This window comes from Ursus maritimus, unplaced genomic scaffold (genome assembly GCF_017311325.1).
Source record: "Ursus maritimus isolate PB19 unplaced genomic scaffold, ASM1731132v1 scaffold_9, whole genome shotgun sequence".
NCBI classification, from domain to species: domain Eukaryota; kingdom Metazoa; phylum Chordata; class Mammalia; order Carnivora; family Ursidae; genus Ursus; species Ursus maritimus.
Genome location: NW_024427107.1, coordinates 70,351,062 through 70,373,898, shown reverse-complemented (window position 1 = coordinate 70,373,898; position 22,837 = coordinate 70,351,062). Strand labels below are relative to the sequence as shown.

The 22,837-nt window shown below is 41.2% G+C and overlaps 1 protein-coding gene across 1 annotated transcript in view; it reads left to right on the top strand.

The window, feature by feature from the left end:
- LOC103661705 (peptidyl-prolyl cis-trans isomerase A-like) overlaps window positions 1-22,038 on the top strand; it is a 37,328-nt gene extending 15,290 nt beyond the window's left edge. The window contains 2 exon segments of the mRNA XM_040625600.1: window positions 21,440-21,580; window positions 21,582-22,038. Coding sequence (XP_040481534.1) covers window positions 21,440-21,580; window positions 21,582-22,013 — 573 coding nt within the window. The 3' untranslated portion in view covers window positions 22,014-22,038.
- The last annotated feature ends 799 nt before the right edge of the window (window positions 22,039-22,837 follow it).

Below are 22,837 nucleotides of genomic sequence, written 5' to 3'. Positions count from 1 at the left end.
AATTCCTTAAGGAGGGGTAGCTCTTAACGTTTACAGCACGTCATCCCATGAAACCTTAGTATATGGGTCATCAATATTTGCCTACATGAACCAAATATGAAGATATATTGAGCCTTCATCCCAGAATGTGGATAGCAAAATCTTAGTTACTTTTTATAAACTCTGGGATTGAAGAAACCCTCAAGGCATCATAGACAGATATGTCAACTGAATAAAATGTAACCTCATTGCAGACAGACTTGGTTGCAGTGCCCAGAATTACATCAGTTAAGAAGTTCCCTGATATTAAAGAATAAGACTATTTCTCCCTGGATTTGCCACACACAGCCCCAATAGGGTAGAAAGTACCAAAGATATAAGAACAAATTAAATGTAGGGGCATTTAGGTGGCTCAGTTGGGTAAGTGGCCGACTTTGTTTTCGCTCAGGCCATGACCTCAGGGTCCTGGGATGGAGCCACACTTTGGGCCCCCGCACTCGGCAGGAAGTCTGCTTGCGATTCTCTCTCTCCCTCTGCCTCTGCCCCTCTCCCTGTTCATACTTGCTTACTCTCTCCCTAGCTTCTTCTCAAATAAATAAATAATTTTTTTAAAAAAAGAACATTTTAAGTGGAAGAAAAAGGAAAAGAAATTTTATTTGACTTTGATTTATACAAATTGAGAGAAACTAAGTCAGAAAGCGCTGCTTACAAAGTCAAGATTGGGAGTCCAACCTGGTGCGTTTCTGACTCAACCATATTTACTACCTGATCTTCGCTCATTACTGAGCTTCTCCAAACGCCAATGATCACAAAATAACATCCAATCCCACAGAGCCCTGGTGAAGTTTAAAAGAGATGACAAATGAGATGAGATTCTTAGTAGAGAGCCAGCAAATAATCATCACCAGCTAACCACCCATTAAATGCCAAGGTTCTTTGACTTCTGCATCAGAACACTTTGGTCCACATGCTGGATCAAAATTCCAGAGAAACTTAACATGCAAATCACAATGATTGTTATAGCAATGGAGTTCTATAACTTTATAAACAGCAGTGCCTTCTCAGGTAACTTTCGGAACATTTGTGAGAATCACGAGGAGGAATCAATGATAGCAAAGATGATACAACATTGCTTTTTACCTGTTCTTACATTTCAAAGCACTTTCTAAAAAGATTTTGTTTATTTATTTGAAAGAGCAAGAGCACGAGCGGAGGTGAGAGAGAGAGAAGCAGATTCCCCACTGAGCCTGGAGCCCAACATGGGGCTCGATCCTAGGACCCCAGGATCATGACCTGAGCCGAAGGCAGACACTTAACCAACTGAGCCACCTGGGTGCTCCTCAAAACACTTTTACACCTCTTATTTAGAAGGATTTCAAATAAATCCGGAGGCTTGGAACAGGTTTGATCCTTCCACTTCGCAGATTATATGAGTTGATTCAAAGCACATATAAAGTCCGGAAACTCAAAAACTCAAAATGACCTACCAAAAACTACTATCAGTAAAGGGTAAAGCTGGAGGTGAGATAGAAATGAGAGGAAGACACTAGCAATTCCTCTGAGCTCATCTAAGACTCCAAGTTCCATTTCACAGATGGGGCACTTGAAGCTCAGAGAGGATAAGCACAGTGTTCTGGTCTCTGGAGCTGCTCTTCCTGGGTTCAAATCACAGCTCCTACTCCTATTAGCTGCGTGACCTTGGAGACATAAATTTAAATTCATGTGCGAACTGGAGATAAAGTTAATCTCTCTGTTCATACACTGCTAGGAAGCTTAAATAAAGTACTTCTTTTTTAAAAGATTTTATTTTTATTTATTTGAGAGAGAGTGAGAGCATGAGAGCATAAGCAGGGGGAGGGGGAGGGACAGAGGGAGAAGCAGACTCTCCCACTGAGTAAGGAGCCCAACAGTGTGGGGTTCAGTCTCAGGACCCCAGGACCATGATCTGAGCTGAAGGCAGATGCTTAACTGACTGAGCCACCCAGGTGCCCCTAAATGAAGTATTTCATATAAGACTCTAGAACAGCACCGGGCACATGGCAAGGGCTTCATAAACATCAGCTGTTGTCCGTGTTACTTTATTGCCAGTGCCCACGGCAGGTTTTCCTTCTAGAGCACCAGTTCCCAGTGCAGTCTGTGGATCGCCCACATCATCTGGACACTTGTCAGAAAGTTTAAAAACAGCAGATTCTCAGCCCCATAGCAGATCTATTGAATGAGAAATTCTGGGGTAGGAAGCAGTCTGAGTACCAAGAACTGTACAGGTGCTAAAGTTTGAGGACCACTTCAGGGGAAGTCTGAGCATCTTCCTAGATGCCTTCATTTTCCACCTGTAACTGGAAGGAGGAGGCAGGTAGAGGGCCCTCATCCGTGTACCTGGTTTAATACATGGATTGAGAAGTCTCTGTATGTCCAGCATCCACACCCCTCTCCAGACATGCCTATGTGTACAAGATCTTGATTTATAGTTGGAGAAATTCTCCAATCTAATTTCTATTTATCATAAACTTGCCCAGATTCATGAAAATTGATACATTAATTCTCATTTACCGACCGTACTGGGCTTTATGCTACATCAATAAGACTGTTGGAGGAGAATGGTAAATATCTAACACAACCTCATTAATATTTACTGTTCTTCCATTCCTCCTGGCAATGCTTCCCAGGGGAACAGGCTTTAACTGCTCTCTCTGGTCTTCTTCCAGGAGGGTGAAGAAACACATATATTATTCCATTGAAAATGCCCTCTGGACTTACAAGAAAGATCTCACCTACAGACAAGTATAAAGAAGAGATATATATCACCTAATTAGCACAATACAAGGGTTTTGTGGGGGTTTTTTTCCCAATAAGTTTTTTTGGGGGACGGGGAGAGAGAGGGAGAGCAGGAGTGGGAGGAGGGGCAGAGCGAAAGGGAGAAAGAATTTTAAACAGGCTCTACACTCAGGACAGAGCCTGACACAGGGCTCCATCTCACTACTCTGAGATCATGACCTGAGCCAAAATCAAGAGTCAGGTGCTTAGCCGACTGAGCCAGCCAGGTGCCAACTGCCCAATAAAAATTTTTTAGATGGAGACTAAAAACTTTAAGTGAACATACAGAGAGAAGACAGAGGTCCTACTATCAGATGACCCTGAAAGATATTTGAAGGAAAAACCACTTCAGAATTCAAGACAGATCTGATTTTCAGTCCCATCTCCAGCACCAAAAAACTGTAACTTTGAGCAAGTCAATTGTCCATTCTGGTCTCCAGTATCCCTACATATAGAAACAGGACCTCTTAAATTGACTAGTAGCTGTTGCCAAACTTTTAAGGAAGAAGTGAAGTTATAAATGACAGGAATAACAAAATACCACCAAAATGCAGAATTTTATTATCTATTTCAGGAAATTGGACAATAAGAAAGGTTTGTATGCAGTAGAAAGATTATAAAATTTGGAGTCAAACTTAGGTCCAAATTCTGGGTTCATCCCCCAAAACTATGTTATCTCGTAAGTCATTTAACACCACTTAGCCTTATTGTTCACAATATTCCAACACCATGTCCTGGAGCTGTTATGATGTATTATTTGATGGCCTACAATTGTGTGAGGCCCAGAGTGGGTACTCACTGAAGATTAAGTATTATAGAAATGTGTTAAATGTAAATAAAAGACAACATAATGTAAGGTGGGGTAAACATTAAATGTAAGGCAGGGAGGCAGAGTGGAGAACTAATGCCATAATCTTATTTGTAAGAACCTCACTCTCCTTCCTTGAGGAGTAGATGACTTATTATGGAGGGGAACATGAACTGGGGGATGTAAAAAAGAACCTGATTTCTTAGTACTTAAAAATGATCTCCTGATGGTATGAGGCAAGAAGTGTTCCTGTTTAAACAAAATTAAAATTATAAAAAAAAAAAAAAGAAGTATTCCTGTTTAAAAGCTAACATCCTCCCAGGAAAAAAAAACCTAAGAAATGTGAAAGAGTCCAAGACACTGATCTTGGGAATAATGAATTGGGTGACCTTGGGCAAGTTCTTTAAGCTCTTTGAGTCCAATTTCCTTTAAACAGACACTCTACCTGCCTCCAAAGTTAGATGTGTAGGTCACATATAGTCATGTTTTTATAAGCTCTGAATATAATGGTGAAAATCCTAACGTTATTGGGTTGTGGTGGTGGTGGTGTGGTGGCCGTTGCTATTTTGACTATTGCCTTAAGAATTCTATAAACAGAAGACAGGACAACATTTCACCTATATTTAGAAATTATTCAAGGAGCAATAGCCAATCTCTCTAGGTTGCCATGATTAGGAACCATAAATCCTTCAGGTCTAAACAGATTACATATTAATAGAAGAAAAATAAATAAAAGTCACAACATACTTTTGTAAAGGAATAAGATAAGCCCACGAGCCTAGTGGAATCACAGACTCTCTGGGATGGGAGGAAGAATGTGGCCAATTATAAGAAGTGGCCAGCATTTTTCACTTTTCCACCATCCACACCCTTGCAGTAAGAGTCTGCAGTTCCTCTTATCCAAGAGGCAGTCATTTTCCCACCCCTCAAATCTTGACTGGCCTTGTGTCTTATCTTGTTCAATGAGATGCAATAAAATCTCAGTTTTAGGAATAGGACCCAAGAGGCCATGAGTTCCTTTTTTTTTTTCCTAAAGATTTTATTTATTTATTCGACAGAGAGAGAGACAGCCAGTGAGAGAGGGAACACAAGCAGGGGGAGTGGGAGAGGAAGAAGCAGGCTCGCAGCAGAGCAGGGAGCCTGATGCAGGGCTCTATCCCAGGACCCTGGGATCACACCCCGAGGCGAAGCAGACGCTTAACGACTGAGCCACCCAGGCGCCCCAGGCCATGAATTTCTTGTTCTCTTGCATCCCTACCAACACTACCTAAACAAATCTGAGCTAGCCCACTAGAATATTAAAGACCTCATGAATGAGCACCAATTTGTCCCAGCCAGTGATATCCTCAACCAGACTATAGCCAATCACTCCCAAATATATGGTAGTGCTCAGTCCAGGTCAGCAAAGCCCCTGCACCATTCGGCTGTCCCCCAGACAATGTGACCAATAATACATACTTAAAGCTTCAAGCCATTGAGTTTTGAGATGGTTTGTTACACAGCTATTGCTAACTGATACAGGAACTTAAAAACTCTAATCCAATCTCCCACATGGTATCAGAGACCCATCTCCAGCATAAATGCTTATCTGGCCTTTGTTAGACTATGACCAGCAACATGTCTTTTTTGATGTATGGGTCCCCTCTCGATATAGATCATTCCATCTCTGGGCAACTCTGACTTATGTAAGGCTTTCTTTTATGTTGAACGAAGAAACTTCTATCCTTGGACTTAGTTTTCCCCTTGAGGTTGCCCCAGTGAAGTGGAATGGCTGGCTCATCTATATTTCACCTAACTGAAAGAATTCTCGGTTAAGATTACAACTAGAAGTGTTTTGAGCCAGCCCCATCTCCCTGGAGGATGAGGAAAGTTTGCTTTGTTGTGCCTGTTTTCACTTTATTCCACTTGGTCTGGTTTCCGCTGTGAAAGGAAAATTAAAACATTCCGGAAAGTGTTTCTTTCACTGTTGAAGCCAAGAGATGTGCGAATCTTCGAACTAAATCTGTCCTGGTGAAACGAAGGAAGGCAGCTTCCTATGGATCAAAGATGAAGAGCCAGCAAAGACAATTAGTGAGGATAACCTGACCCTACTGACCTTTGAGAGGTGAGCGGGCCATCTAGACTGCTAAGGTTCTTCATTAAGCTGCTTTGTGGACCTGGGAGAGAAGAGATGCATGAAATGGTAGGGACTTCTGCTGGCCCATCCAGTAACCACTTCCTGAGCTATGCCAACCAAGGAAGTTCCTTTGACTGTAGACCCAGCCTTACTGACCAATCATTCCAATGTTCTTGTGCTGGGTTCAGCTCTGGACATTCCCTCATTCCTTACCTGGACTGGACAAATTCTCATTCCTTGAATTCACTTCCTGTTCATTCAATTGGATTTCTGCCTCAGTTTTCTGTCTAGCATTCTACTTTCCAATCCTCAGCCTACTTTGCTTCCCTCATACATGGGACCTGGATTTTTTCCATCTTCATACCTATAGCCAGAGCTAGAGTCTGCTGCCAGTGAATACATATTTCTAAATTAAGACTTCTTGATGATGTGAGTACAACTTCACCAATATCTGGGAACACATCTGCCAGCATTAATGTAGAGTGATGGAAAGTAACAGGATATGGAAAGAAACAGAGAAGTTTTTACCACATTTATGTTACCTGTGGCAAGCCACTTGACCTCTTCAATTACTCAAATCCCTCTTTTTTTAAAGATTTATTTATTTATTTATTTATTTATTTATTTATTTATTTGAGAGAGAGCACTCACTCAAGTGGGGGGTGAGGCAGAGGCAGAGGGAGAGAGAATCCTCAAGCAGACTCCCTGCTCAGCAAGGAGCCTGACATGGGGCTTCATCCCACGACCCATGAGATCATGACCTAAGCTGAAACCAAGAGTTGGATGCTTAATTGAATGAGCCACTCAGGAGTCCCAGATCCCTCTTTCGTTAAGTAAGGATCATAATTACTTTTTTTTTTTTTAAGATTTTATTTATTTATTTGACAGAGATAGAGACAGCCAGCGAGAGAGGGAACACAAGCAGGGGGAGTGGGAGAGGAAGAAGCAGGCTCACAGCAGAGGAGCCTGATGTGGGGCTCGATCCCATAACGCCGGGATCACGCCCTGAGCCAAAGGCAGATGCTAAACCGCTGTGCCACCCAGGCACCCCAAGGATCATAATTACTAATTCATGAAGATACAGTAAAGAGTAAATGTGATACTATAGGTAAATCTCCTTGTAAAGAGCAATAGGTATTTAACATCTGAGAGCTGATGTTGGTATCAATATTAGAATTATTACTAATATTGATATTATATGGATTAACCTTTCACAAAGAAATCAAAACTGTTTATTTTTTCAAAGATTTTGTTTATTTATTTGATAGAGAGTAAAAGCACTGGAGGGGGGTAAGGGAAGAGAGGAGCAGACTCCCTGGTGGGCATGGAACCCGATGTAGGGCTTGATCCCAGGACCCCAAGGTCATGACCTGAGCCAGAGGCAGCCACTTAACCAAATGAGCCACCCCTAAATCAAAGCTATGTATAATCCCAAAGCTTTCAGTCCTGGTTTTTTGATTTTTTAAAAGGCTCATATACCTAAGACTGTCTCAAAACTGAGCTCATTTGAGTCCCCATGAGCTTAGTGGATGCAGGGTACACATGGAGAATGTCAAGCCCCTATAACGATACCACACTGTGTGGAAGTGAAGCAGTTAAGGGCTACTTTTCCCCAAAGTCACTCGGAGTCCTCTGTGAGTCACAATGCAATACTGGTGCAAGACTTTGAACTTCAGGCTTTCCAAGAATCAGGAATGCGCAGAACAATAGACATGCCCACAATAAGTTTCATCAAATTAAAACCCAGTCATATAAGTGGTGGATTTCCAGCTTAACAACCCATATTAACTATAAAATTTATATTGAGACATGCCTGAAGGCAGCTCAAGGACTCCAGGGAGACCTGGGAGGGAGCTATTTGTTGAAGGACCAAGAGGCATCATGGAATATAATTTGTCTAGAGGAAAAAGAGTGGGAACACATGTGTCTGCTCCAAGGCAATGGGGGGACTGTAGTGATTCCTGAATACAGTTCAGGAAATATTTTAAAATGTCTGAGAGCCTTCTCTCACGAACACACTCCTGGCTTTTATTTAAAAAAAAAAAAAAAAAGAACTGCAATAAAAGAAATAAGCCCACATAGACCATTGGAAGAACAAATAACAAGAGCACATTCACCAGTTTCTTGAGAAGGGGTGCCTTCAGCAGAAGCGGGAGACCCCCAAGGCTTCCCTCTGCACCCCAGCCATGTCCCTGATAATGCAGGTATATGACTTCTATTAGTAAATTAATAGTAATTAATTAGTTAATTAATGCTTACTTGTGGTCATCATTTTACAGTACATAAATATATCAAATTAACATGTTATACACCTGAAATTCATACAATGTTACATCTGCATTAATCATTTTTTTACATATGTGAGGTGATTACCTACAGATACCTTATCAATAATATAACTGAATATTATAGCTTTCATTACTTTTTTCCTGATTATATGAACCACATATGTTCTTTGTAAAGTTGTAAGAATAAAGAAAATTATAAATAAGTTGGTTAGCATTTTTAAATTTGCTTTTAAAAGTAATATGAAATTTTTCTGTGTAAGCAGGATAGAAAAGACTTCCAGAATTACAGTACAATGACCAATAAAATTTAAAGTAAGACAACCATGGGGCACCTGGGTGGCTCAGTCAGTTAAGCGTCTGCCTTCGGCTCGGGTCATGATCCCAGGGTCCTGGGATCGAGCCCCTCATTGGGCTCCCTGCTCAGCGGGAAGCCTGCTTCTCCCTCTCCCACTCCCCCTGCTTGTGTTCCCTCTCTCGCTGTGTCTCCCTCTGTGAAATAAATAAAATCTTTTTTAAAAAAATGAAAATTTAAAAAATAAAGTAAGACAACCTTTATTTTTAGTAGAATTTCATCAATAGTAATGTCCACATACCAAAAACGTTGAGCATTTACAAGATAAAGAAAAAGCTAGATTGGATTGAAGAAAGTGTCAACATGACCAATACTTTGCCACATTTCAAGAAATGAGATGCTTAGGAATTGCAAACAGGGACCCACATGATCTGAGAGAAGCCCTCTAGCATTCTCTTCATGGAAAATATACAGCCCTCAGCGGCAGAGAAGGAGACAAAGAAAAATCAGGGACGTGAGGAAAAATACCATAGTCCAAAAGATTCTGAAAATGGATAATAAGGAGGAAAAGGAGGAACATTTCACATCCTTAAATTAATCTTTTCAAGAGTCAAGGACCTAAGAGGTGCCTGGGTGGCTCAGTTGGTTAAGCATCTGACTCTTAGTCTTGGCCCAGCGATCACAGGGTCCTGGGATGGAGCCCCAGAGCAGGCTCCATGCTTGGCAGGGAGTCTCCTTGACGATTTTCTCTCTCTCCCACTCCCTCTGCCCCTCCCCCCACTCACACTTTCTCTCTCTTTCTCTTTAAAATAAATAAATAAATAAATCTTTTTTAAAAAAGAGTCAAGAGATCTTTAAATCTTTAAAATAAGAGCTTTCGGTCATAAAAAGGAAATAATTTCATTTCAGGAAAGACTAAAGGAGGTGAAAAGCACATTCATCAGAGTAAAAGAAAAATGGAATTAGTAAACGTTAGTTTGGACTGAAAGAGAGAACGAGTCTACAAATTGTGCCCAAATTCAAATCCAGAAATAAAACCAAGATGGAATTCACAGTAGAACACAAATTACACGAAAGACAGAAGAAAGTTAATAACTTTAATGATAAAATAATAATAATGATAAAGAACTTCCCCAGTTTAAAGAAAAATACAAGGCTTGCACATGAAAAGTACCCACCAGGCGATATTAATAAAAGGACACTAATCCCATAACACAACTTGTCCTGATTCTTTTTAATTTCCAAATATAATTAAGAAAAATGTCCTTCAACCACTTAGGAAGGAAAGAACAAAACAGTTTCTCTACAGAGGAACACAGGTTGATTTGGCCTCAGAAGTCCCTTCTACCACAATTGAACTTTTATACATTTAAATATAATATAGTCTTCAGTCCTACTTTAATTATGCATGATTTCCAGTCCCTCAGCTCACCTCTCGGAGAATTGTTAGAGCTGGGAAAACCCAGGATGTCTCAAACAGTGTGAAAAGTAGTTGGCATGCACAGCTGAACAGCGCCTATCTTCCTCCTCAAGGATTTCACGGAACACTGGGAGACGTAGAAACAGACAAAGATACAACCAAGGGCGGAATGCAAGGAGGAAGGTAGGCTCAGGTGGTCGATGGGATCCAGAGTAGTGGCGTCTAATCAGATGGGGGCTGGGAGTGGGAGGGTGGAGGGAAAACTCAGACGCAGGTGATGCCTGAGCTGCATTTAAAAATTGGTAATTAATTAATTAATTAAAAATAGGTCTGAAGGTTAATCAGCCAAAGAGAGCACCGGCAAAGGGAGGGCAGCCCACACAGAGGACCAAGCGTGAGGGCTACTGGAGGTTGATGTCAAAGAAGCAAGCAGTTTGATGGAGCGTTCTTAATTATGCCCCACATTCACCAAACCTCTCTAAGCCTCCATTTCCTCATCTGTAAAACAAAGGACAATGCTAGTATTTTTGTGAAAATAATTGAATGTAACCTTCTTAGACTAGTGTCTGGCACTTGGCAAGTATCTGATGCTCTTACAGTGATGGTGGGGGTACTCTTCTCATCTCCATCATCAACATCTTCATCGTCATCCTCGCCTTCCAGTCCAGCAGCTGTAGATCGAGATATTTGAATCTCACCATTTCCACTTCCTGGTTAACTTTATTTTTTTTTAAGATTTTATTTATTTATTTGACAGAGAGAGGGAATACAAGCAGGGGGAGTGGGAGAAGAAGAAGCAGGCTCCCAGCGGAGGAGCCTGATGTGGGACTCGATCACAGAACGCCGGGATCACACCCTGAGCCGAAGGCAGATGCTTAACGACTGCGCCACCCAGGTGCCCCCACTTCCTGGTTAACTTTAGCAGGTTGACCTATTTCTCTGTGTCACAATGTCCATCTTGAAAACAGTATGGAGGTTCCTCAAAAAATTGAAAATAGAACTATCTATGACCCAGCAATTGCACTACTAAGTATTTATCCAAAGGATACAAACATAGTGGTTTGAAGGGGCACCTGCACCCCAATGTTTACAACAATGTCCACAATAGCCAAATATGGAAAGAACCCAGACGTCCATCAACAGCTGAATGGATAAAAAAAGAGGGGATATCATATATACATATATGACATATCATATATACACACACACACATATACACACAATGGAATATTACTCAAGCATCAAAAAGAATAAAATCTTGCCATTTGCAAGAATGTGGATGGAAGTAGAGGGTATTATGCTAAGTGAAATAAGTCAGTCGGAGAAAGACAAATACAATATGATTTCACTCATATGTGGAATTTAGAAACAAAACAGATGCACAAAGGGGAAAGAAGGAAAAATAAAATAAGATAAAAAGAGGGAAGCAAACCTTAACTCTAGGAAACTAACTGAGGGTTGCTGGATTTTGGGAGGTGAGTGGGGGGATGGGGTAACTGGGTAAGGGGCACTAAGGAGGGCACCTCAGGTAGTGAGTACTGGGGAATCACTAAATTCTACCTCCAAAACTAATAATATACTGTATGTTAACTAAATTGAATTTAAATAAAAAAATTTCACTATGAGGTGAAAATCGAAAAGGCTTACTATTGAAACTAACATTAGAGGGGAGCCTGGGTGGCTCAGTTGGTTAAGTGTCCAATTGTTGATTTTGGCTCAGGTCATGATCTCAGTGTCTTGGGATCGAGCCCTGCATCAGGCTCCACTCTCAGCACAGAGTCTGCTTCAGATTCTCTTCCCCTGTCCCTCCCCGCACTGTCTCCCTCCCCCCACTCCCTCTCTCTCCCTCTCTCTCTCTCTCTCAAAATAAATAAATAAATAAATCTTTAAAAGTAACATTAAGTATCCCCACAGTATTGTTTTCTGTGTTCTTTCTCCCCTGTAGCTGTTATTTTTTTCTCTAATAATAATCATCTTTCCCTTGCATTTCGGTAGAACTGCTCAAGTTTGCCTCCCACATTTTGTTACCATCGCTTTGTCCCTTCACTATCTCCAATAGGGATTTTAGCTCTGCTGTTGAATTGCTGGTTTCTCTGCAGCCCTTCCCTGTCTCGGCTCTCTTGTCTTCCCAGTCTGCTGTCTTTGTATGTCTACTGGCTCTCTGCTTAAGCTTTTCTGCTCCTGCTTTACAGAGGCCGTCACTTCCTGCAGTCCATCAAAGCATTTAGTTTCCTAACACTTTCCTCCAGTTGTTGTAAAAAAAAAAAATATATATATATATATATGTGTGTGTGTGTGTGTGTGTGTGTGTGTGTGTGTGTATATATGAAGATATCCTGGGTGTACGAAGTATTTTTTTTCACTTGTTCTGCAGTACATTTCATGTTTATTTTCCACTTTATTCACTTTCAAGTGCAATGAGATTTATCTATACTGTGTTGCCGTGCTGTGTATCTATACGCTAAGTGTTTGCCAGCCCTAGTTTCCAGGCACTGTTCATTTGGGTGATGGTTAAATGTCATTCTCAAAAAAAAAAAAGGAGATTAGGCACCTCTAAAGCCACCTGCAGGTCTGCTCGACAGAGACTGCAGTTTTTCCTATGCCCACTATCTGGTTCATTGTCCTTTGAACCAATGGACTACGGTGGGGACAAAAATCACAGAATAACCCTGCTAACAAGTCCCTTTTTCTGTTCCCACCCATGAGTTTTTACTTGAAGTGCTTCATCTTCCAAATACTACATATCACTGCCAATTGTCTTTTTGGTTTTTAGCTGTAGTTGTTTTTGGTGGGGTTTTTTGTTTTTAATGAGTGAGGGGATGGGTGTAGTCCAAGAGCAAAGCAATGTCGAGCACATCGCTGTCCCCTAGGCTCTCTGTTACGTATTGAAAACACCCAGATGAACACAATAGACATAACCCCTGCCCTCCTGGAGCCCATAATTTACCTCAGATCTGGTTATTCACCACAAACAAATGTGACATGTGCCACCTATGCTAGGGAGAGCTAACTGCAGACGAAGAAGAACCGACTGGAAATGATGGGAATGGTAGCTTCATGGTGACTGCTTTTAATAGAATATTCTACATAAAAGAGAGAGCTCCTTTTTTTCATTGGTTTAAACTTTACATTTCAGAGCCACAGACGATAAACTAAAGAATTTTCTCCTATTTTTTGTAGAAGGGTAAATTTGATGTGTTTCTATTGACTATACAGGGACTTGTTTAAAAAAAGTGTTTTTCTATTATTTTAATCTCTGGTAATTTGTTGAAAGTGATTTGGATTCCAGTAATTTTTAACAGTTTTAAAATTTGATGCTGTTGACAAGTTTTATCTTTTTTTAAATGCATTTTCATAGATATTTTTAGTGAAAAATTGGAAGTAACTGCAGCAAGGAGTGATAGCTAGAATCCATTTTAAAATTAAAGTGAGAAGTCATTTCAAGAGATGTTTAAGAGGCCAATTCTACAGGGACTGGTGATAGATTAAATTGAGAGAGGGAGCAGTTTAACAAGACTCAGGTTTTGGCAAATAGATATATGATGTAAGCTCTAGGAGAAAGCCTAGGCTAGAAATAAGAACTTGAAAGCCATGTCCCAGTCAGTTGCCATCTGAAAGCTGAAAGTCAAGAGAAGACCCCAAAGCATTTATTCTCCTCACATGTTGAGTCTTGAAATATGTCAAAAAACAATCAAATTTTGTTCTATGTGTCACGACTTACACTTTTTAAAATAACAGTAATGACTGAATTTCTCCCATCCCTTCCAAGGATCTCTCACATCACCCGTTTTTTCCTTAACCACACCCCCTGCTCAGATAGAATCCCATTGACCTTGAATTCTCATGTGCTTTATTAATTTGGAGTAAGTCGTTTGGTTTCCCAACATTATAAAGTGGGGACTTCAATGACGAGGTGACATTGTAGCAGGGCATGGTGCACAGCATAGGGCTCTGGGACTCCCATCCACTTCTCACCACCCTCCTTCCCTCCCTCCCTCCTTCCCTCCCTCCCTCCTTCCCTCCTTCCCTCCTTCCCTCCTTTCCTTTCATTGTCAGAGTCTCATCTCTTTGCACCCTTATTATTAAGATTGTCTCTTATTGGTCTCTCAGAATCTGGCTTTACTATTTTATTTTTTAAGATTTATTTATTTATTTGAGAGAGAGAGAGACAACATGAATGGGGGAGAGACAGAGAGAAAGAATCTTTCAAGCAGACTCCACGCTGAGCATGGAGCCGATGTGGGCCTCTATCGCAGAACCCATGACATCATGACCTGAGCTGAAACCAAGAGTCAGATGCTTAACTGATTAACTGACTGAGCCACCCAGATGCCCCTACTTCTTTCTAATCCATTCTTCACCACCTATTCGATTTGCTCATTTGTCTTTCCTAAGGTGGAATAATGAGCTCAAGGCTTGGTTCTCACCTTAACCATCAGGGAAAATCACAGCCTTCCCCAGAGTCTTCGTCCACAAAAATGGGGAAAATTCGATTGCCTTGCCTTGCATCCTTCATAACAGAAAAGAGTAAAGGAGACAAAGTATATGCAACACAAATTCCACACATACAATGGTACGTTACACTAGTTAGAGTAACACTCGCAGTGCAAGAGAAACTCGGGCATCCCAAGAGCTTATCAAAGTAAGATTTATTTTTCCCTCCGCAGGGTAGGACTTACATTGATCCAGGGTCCCTGGCTTCTTTCTACCCAGCCTTCCCCAGTGCCTCATAATTCTTCACTCTGCCAGCAAACAAGAAAGGGGACAGGAAGAATCACCCGTGGGAGGCTTTTAAGGGCAAAGATTGCAAACCATGTATGTCACTTCCAATCCAGGTGATTAGAATTCAGTCACATGGCCATACTTAACTGGAGGTTGGGAGATTTTGTTTAGCTGTCTACACAGGATGAGGAATGAAATGGACTTCGGTGAACACACAGCAATCTGCCATTTCATGACATTCTTATAATTCTACTGGGTGAAGGGGGTACCAATGTAATAAATATCTGTCTTAAAAAAAGCCTGTCATTGGGATGAACCAAACATACAAATGATCAGCTAGAATTTAAGATAAAATAAACGCTAAGTTGTAGGTGCAAAGTGCTAAGGACTTGCAGTACACCAGAACCTACTAAGAGCCTACTAATGGCCACAGCCATTACTGTGTACTTATGTATTATACACCATCCTTATATTTATAGAAGGGAAACAGTCAGGTTCAACTAAGTTGGATTAGTCACCAAAATCCGAATGACTATATAATGTCAACTCAAGCCCAAGATGAAGGAAGGACCGAGTTTGCCTGGGGATTTGAGGGAAGAATGTTTGATGGAAGAAACATTTCAAATTGGTCCTGAAGGACGAGTACATAACTGACAGAGTGAAAAATGTTTAAAGTAAATCAGAACTTATTACTCCCAGCTTAAAAACCACTGATGCTTCCATCACACCTGGAATGCAATCCGAACTGCTGCTGGCATTGACTTGCAAAGCTTCTGTGTCTGGTTTGGGACCACCCCTATGACCTCAACTTATCCCCCTCCCCCCCCCCTGTCATCACCATTCCAGTCCCCCACCCATTGTAAATAACTCAGTTGAGCCAATAGTACCTTAAGGCCTTTGAAATAGCTGTTTCCTTTGCCTGGAATGCTCTTGCTCTTGACCTTAACGTGTTTCAGAGGCCTTTCCCTGACACTTCATTGTTCTCTATTATCTCGCTATGTTGTGATCCTCTTCCCAACATTTATCATTATCTGATACATCCTGCTCTCTCCCCCTCTCTACTTCCTCCTTCCCTCCCTCCCTCCCTTCCTTCTTTCTACCCTCTGCCACCAGAACGCAAGCCCCTTGAAAACATGAAGCTTCCCTACCTTGTTCACTCCCAAACCAAGACAATATGGCTCAAAATTATTTGTTGAAGAAATGAGTCCTATTTTGACAGGTTGAGAAATGGGGAAAATAAAGATATTAGAGATGAGGGTAGCTTCGAGAGCCAAGGCAAGTTATATATCAACATAAGGGGTTACGTGCTTTCAAACCTCACATTTTTCTCTTAAATCTGAATATGACATATTCTCCTGTTTTATAAGACCTGGGGTGTCTGTTGATGGAAGATCGTGTGCAATATCTGGTACTTGTTCTTTCAGAAAAGACTTAATGATGCTTGGGATGTCTCTAAAAAGGGCAAGGGCCAGCAGAGGCTGCTGTAAAATTCCAGACTAAAAATATCAGGATTGTTTTTGCCTTGAAATATTAGGTTGAGAAGAGGTGGGAACAAAATCTGAAGTGATTTGGAGGAAATAAACATAGTTTTATTCAGTAAAACCCAACATCCTATTTTTCAGGCTCCTATTAAACCTTGAGAGAAGGCACATTTAGGGCAAAAAAAAATCATAACCCTTCATTTGCATAACACTATGTTTATAAGATTTTTTCTCTTTTTTTTCCTAAATATGCATACAACATCTGTATGCTGAGTATAATTATTCCTATTCTATAAATTGAGGACATCAAGGCTCTGAGATGTAGTTTGCCTGAATTTCTTGAGGGAAAGAATCCTGGCTAATTTATCCTTTTAGTGTTGTTTCTAAATTTAAAAAAGAAAGAGGAGGAAGGAAGGAAGGAAGGAAGGAAGGAAGGAAGGAAGGAAGAACAACAAATGTCTATTAAATTGAATTGGAGATGAATCAGAAATAGGTTTCCTAAGAATGTCTTGCCACTGGGTACCCATTTCTTCATCATTAAAGGTGAAGAGAGATAATTTACTTTTTTTTTTTTTTTTTTTTTTTTGCCCTGAAGTCCAAAAGGCCCTCAGCCCTGAAAAATAATGAGCAGAATTAACTCAGAAATTTAAATTGCAACCCAAAAGATGTTAACATCTCTAAACTGAGTCTGGAGGAAATTAGTCTTAGAAGAAAAGAAGATCGAGAGCTCCTTGTTTCAACATCTTGACAAGATGATGGAATAACATAAGATCCTTTTCCTCAAATCAACCCTGTAAAATCTAAGCAAGAAGAGGGAAGCAGCAAACTCAAAACTGTTAGTTTTGGTTCTGGCCAAGATTGAGTAAGCACACTTCGTCCTGTCTCTCCCACTCCATGCAATGAAAAACCCTGGACAGAATGCACAGAGTAGCTATCTGAAGAATATTTATAAAAATAAAATAAAAGTGGTAACAGGCAGATTGGGGAAGGAAACCAGAACTCGAAATAACACCAAACCAGTGATGACTTTCCTCTTTTTCCTCCTCCGGTATTTCTTAGCCTGGATTCAAAGACAGCCTAAAAACTCGTAAGTATACACCAGATATGAGCTCTGTATTAGTTGGCTAGAGCTGCCAGAACCCAGTACCACAAACTGGGCGCTGGAAAAAAAAAATCCATATTTATTATCTCACATTCTGGAGGATAGAAGTTAAAGATCAAGGAGGCAGCAGTGTGGGTTCCCTCTGAGGGCTGTGAGGGAAGGGCTTCTTTCAAGCCTCTCTTTAGCTTCTGGATGGCTGTCTTTTCACATCCTCTTCCCTTTATATGTACTGATGTCCAAGCTTCCCTTTATATGAGGACACCATCATGTTGGATTGGCAGACCACCCTACTCCAGTGTGGCCTTATCTTAGCTGAACTAATTACATCTGCAATGAGCCTATTTTCAAATAAACTCCTGTTCTGTGGTGTGAAGGTTAGGACTTTGACATAGGAATTGAGGGTGGGGGTATGGTTCAACCCATAACAAGGTTTTTTAAATGAACAAAATAAAAACACCTTTTCTTTCCGGTCCAAGGAGCAGGAAAGAAGGTTCCTGTGGGTCAGAGAGAATAGTAGAGTCCCCTGCTTTTGGTTTTGTCTTGTTTTTCCTTCTCTCCCACCCCAGTCTCCAGGCAATGTCATGGCCAATAGTAGTGGGAAGACTGGCAGCCATGCCAGGCAGATACCTATACCTCTAAGGGAAAAGAAGCTGTACTGACCAGAAAACTGTGGCACTAAGGGGGGGGGGGTTCCTTCTTATTCCATATACCCCGGCTCTTTAGCTCCTGCTGTAGACTCAGTTTCAGGAAGTACATGGCAGAGCTGGGGACCTACAGTATCATTTCTTAGACAGAAAACAAAGGTAGGGGTGGAGTGGGCTGAATGGATGGATGGGATGGATGTTGGGAGAGAGAATTATCAGGAAAATCACCAAAAGGAAGTAAAGGGGTCCCATAAAGTCTAAGGACTCTTGGTCTCACCTTCAAGCTGTGCATTCATGAAGCTTGGTCCAAAATTTCATACGAAAGTCTTTGAGAATTGAACTATGGGGTCAATCCCCATCCAGGTCCCAGATTAGACACCACGTGATACACACACAGGACAGATTTTTGTGAGCCTCCAAAGGCCTTGCAAATTAAGCCTACATTGAACCACCACCCAGAGAGAAGACCAGTAGGAATTTGTGGCCTTAACCTAGGATAATTCCCTGCTGAAACGAACAAACAAAATTCTCTATAGGATTTAAATAAGGCTCAGAACCTTGCAATATTTAAAATGCCCAAGATATTATCCAAAATTATAAACACGAAGAATGAGGAAACCATAATATCTTGTAAGAAAAAAAAAGTCATCAACAGATATTAACCCTGAGATGATAGAGATGTTGGAATTATTATAGACAAAGGCTTTAAAGCAATTAATTTAACCATGCACTGGAAAGTAAGGGTAAACACTTTTGAAATAAAAGAAAGTGGGGCGGTTGGGTCGCTCAGTTGCTTAAGGGTCTGACTCTTGATCTCAGCTCAGGTCTTGATCTCAGAGTCCCGAGTTCAAGCCCTTTGTTGGGCTCCATGGAGCCTACAAAAAGGAAAGGAAGGAAGGAAGGAAGGAAGGAAGGAAGGAAGGAAGGAAGGAAGGAAGGAAGGAAGGAAGATGAACATATCACTAGATAAATGGAAGTTATAACAAAGGATCAACTGGAAAATGGAGAACTGAAAAATAACACTTTTCCTGAATGGGCTCAGTAGCAAAATAGAGATGGCAGAGGAAAAAGTCAGTAAACTTGATGATAGATCAGTAAAAATTATCCAGTTTGAACAACAGAGAATGAAAATGATTGAAAAAGAAATAGAACCTTAGGACTGGTGAGACAATACCAAAAAGTCTAAGAGTTATGTCATAAGAGCTCCAGATGGAAAAGAAAAGAGTGTGGGGAAGAAAACTCTAATAAGAGACAATGGTTATTACCTTCCCAAGTGTCGCCAAAGACTTAAACTTAAGTAATAATTGTAACATTGAATTGTTTATTATCATTGTTGTTATTACTGATATTTATTGAACACTTTGTTCTGGGATTTAAGTCCTTTACATACTGATTTAGTTTTCAAGGAGTAATACATTGAAGTTCTTGCCCAAGATCCCAGAGATATTAAGTGGTAAAGACAAGAAACAAATTCAAGAAGTCTGTGTCCAGTGAACGAGCTCTTAACCACCATGTAACATACTCTCTGGCTGATATACGGGTCAGTCTCTCCTCTGCACCCACATTCTCGATGGCAGTTACTTTATTGTGCTGTACTATGATTTTTTTTTCAAGTATGTGTAGTTCTTCGTGTAGTATTTAATACATGGAAACTTAAAACATTTGAGGGAGGGGCGCCTGGGTAGCGCAGTCGTTAAAGCGTCTGCCTTCGGCTCAGGGCGTGATCCTGGCATTCCGGGATCAAGTCCCACATCAGGCTCCTCGGCTGGGAGCCTGCTTCTTCCTCTCCTGCTCCCCCTGCTTGTGTTCCCTCTCTCGCTGGCTGTCTCTCTGTCACATAAATAAATAAAATCTTTAAAAAAAAAAAAAACATTTGAGGGAGAAAAGAACAACTATAATACAAGGTTGTCTTAGTCTGTCTGGGCTGCTATCACAAAATACCACACACTAGATGGCTTATAAACAATAGACATTGTTCTGGAGGATGGAAGTCCCAGATCGGAGTGCCAGCATGGTTGGGTGAGGGCTCTTTTCTGATTGTAGACTTCTCATTGTGCCCTCATGTGGCAGAAGGGGAAGGGAGCTCTCTGGGCCCCTTTTTATAAGGGAACAAATTTTATTCATGAGGCCCCTAAATTCATGATTTAATCCCTTCTTGAAGGTTCTACCTCCTAATAACCCCACGTTGGGCATTAGGATTTCAGCATATGAATTTAAGGGGGACCTAAACACTCAGGCCATAGCAAGGGTGAAAGTTATTTGTGAAATGATTTACTATCTAATAAGACTAATTATTTTTAAGATGTATTTATTTATTTATTTATTTATTTATTTATTTTAGAGAGATTTGAGAAAGAAAAAAAGGGCATGTGAGCAAACAGGGGGAGGGGCATGGTGAGAGGGAGATAGAGAATCTAAAGCAGACTGCCTACTGAGCATGGAGCCTGATGTGGGGCTTGATCCCATGACCCTGAGATCACAACCCTAGCCAAAATCAAGAGTCAGATGCTTAGCCATGTGAGCCACCCAGGCACCTCTCTGCTGACACTCTTATATCCCAAAGTATCTAGAATGCTTCTGGTACCTATAGCTGCTTAATTTTAAAAATTTTGTAGTTTGATGAACTAGGCATAAGACTACACCTTCTGTAAAAAAAACTGTTATATAAAGATGCGCTGCCTCTAATGGTAACTAATTTCCTACCCTTAAGAAAGTCACTTAACCTTTGGAGACTCAGCGTCTTTTCTAAACACAAGGAGAGAACGTTCCAGTGCCCAGCAAGGGTAGATTGTGAAGATTGATGAGGTTGTGTATGTGAAATGCTTTGGAGAGCACTGTGCAAATGACATTTCATTTGCTTCAACTCATCTCAAGGCAGACAGGAGTAAAGGAAGCGCACTAGACAAAAGAGCTTGACAGTCTAGGGGAGGGAGAGACTAATTCCAGCTGGGAGCATGGAAGGTATGTGGGGAAAGACTCAAACAAGCCAGGAAGGAGTTGTTTCATAGCACGGAGGCCAAGGCCAGACTTACAGAGAGCTGTGTCCTTGCATGGCGAGCTCCCACCTCTGGAACTTACTTCTGACCTCCTCTTTCTCCCTGGAGCTTGGAAGAGATATGATCTCAGGGAATATGCTCAAAATCGCGGCAAGCATTTGGAACATTTTGTAACCAGGAGAGAGAGAGAGAGAACACCACTCAGATGAAAAGCAGGAGACGGGAGAGGTTTGGAGATGAGGAGACTTTTGATAAAACATCTTTGATTTTTTATGTATTTTTTTCATTTGGGGGGGACTTTTCTTCTCCAAACTGAACCAAATTAGATTCTAGTCCAGTTGGGGAAACTAACAGTTGTGTCTTCTACTCTATGCTTTAGCAAGGATTTCATGCCAGTGTTTTTCAAACTTCAGTGTGAATAAGAATACCTTGAGAAGCTTATTTAAGGGGGCGGGAAAAAAAAAAAAAAAAGGACTCCCAGGCTGCATCCCCAGGACTGTTGATGCCGAGGCTACCTGGAGTTGGACCACAGTTCTTCCTTTTGACACGTAACCAGGTGCTCTAGATGTAGACGGTTCATTCTCACTGTGGACAAGACCAAAGATCGGTCCGTGCCAAAGCTGAGGGCGTACTAGTTGGCACTCGAAGCAGTTCCAACATTGCTTAGACTCCCTTCCAAGAAGAGCAGCTTTGGGATGTTCGGAGAGCGAGATTTGAAATCCATGTTGGACTTTTCCAAATTCCTTTATTTTATTCTTTGCATTTTCTTCCATTCAGAAGCAAGAGTTTAAAAAACCAGATCTTGGCTTTGCAGATGCTGCTGGCCCAGAGCCACCTGTACCGCCCCGCCATAGTCAACCCAACCCCGCTGAGTTCTTTGACATCCCCATGGATGGTGAGCCCTCAGACCACATTTCCCTTTGAGCTGTTTGCAGGCGAAGTTCCCAAGGCAGCAGCAAACTTTCATGCTCTGAGCCCTGGGGAGAAAGGACTTGGTTATAAAGGATCGGGCTTTCGCAGGATTATTCTGGGATTTCTGTGCCAGGGTGGTTACATCACACACCGTAATGGCACGGACTGCAAGTCTGTCTATGGGGAGAAAGCTGATGATGAGAACTTCATTCTGAAATATAGGGGTCCTGGCATCTTGTCCGTGGCAAAGGCTGGACCGCACACAAATGGTTCCCGGGTTTTCATCTGCACTGCCAAGCCTAAGTGGTTGGATGACAAGCAGGTGGTCTTTGGCAAGGCGAATGAGGGCAGGAATATTGTGGAATCCATGGAGCGCTCTGGGTCCAGGAATGGCAAGACCAGCAAGAAGATCACCGTTGCTGACTGCGGACAAATCTAACAAACTTGACTTATGTTTTATCTTAACTACCAGACTGTTCCTTCTGTAGCTCAGGAGAGCGTCCCATCACCCCCATCTGCTTGAAATATCCTGTAATCTTTGTGCTCTTGCTGCCATTCTCTGGGTTCCATGTTTTTTCTTACTTCCCTCCAAGTCTTAGCTGGATGGCAGAGTTAAGTTTATGATGGTGAAATAAAAACTAAACAACAACAAAATCAGATCTCATTAGTTAATTTTTACTTTAAACTCACTTAAGACCTTGGCCAATGCACCACCCAGTCCAGGAAGCAGTATAACGATGGTCTTTAGAAAGCAAGTTGAGGACACAGTTTTGTCTTCATACCAAACCAAATGCAGTATGCAACAGTCTCTTTTTTGACCTCCCCCTCCGAAGAAAGAGAGGAAGAAACAATCAAGAACTAAACAAATAAAATGAAAATTACCTCCCTTTTATATTTTGGTGATGAAAAATGTTTCAAAGCCAAGGAACACTCACAGAAATGATAATTACCTTCTGTTTTCCTGGGGTAAGCATGGGGACATTTGGACTGTAATGGTCTCATCAGAGTTGTATAAACTACAGCATAAGCAATAAAAGTTCCCTGAACATCTGGGCTCTGTCTACCCTTTAAAGAGTTTGTGAGCATCAGATAAAGAAGCCGTTAGGATGTTTTTATTTCAGGCCTTAGGGTGGTAACAGTGGTCCCATAATGAAGTTACATCAAGTCTGAATTTCCGGAAGTCACCTATGAAAACTACTCTTCAAGAAGCTCATGACCTGAAGTCAAAGATGTGCCCAACTGAATCACGTCTTTCCAGGAAAA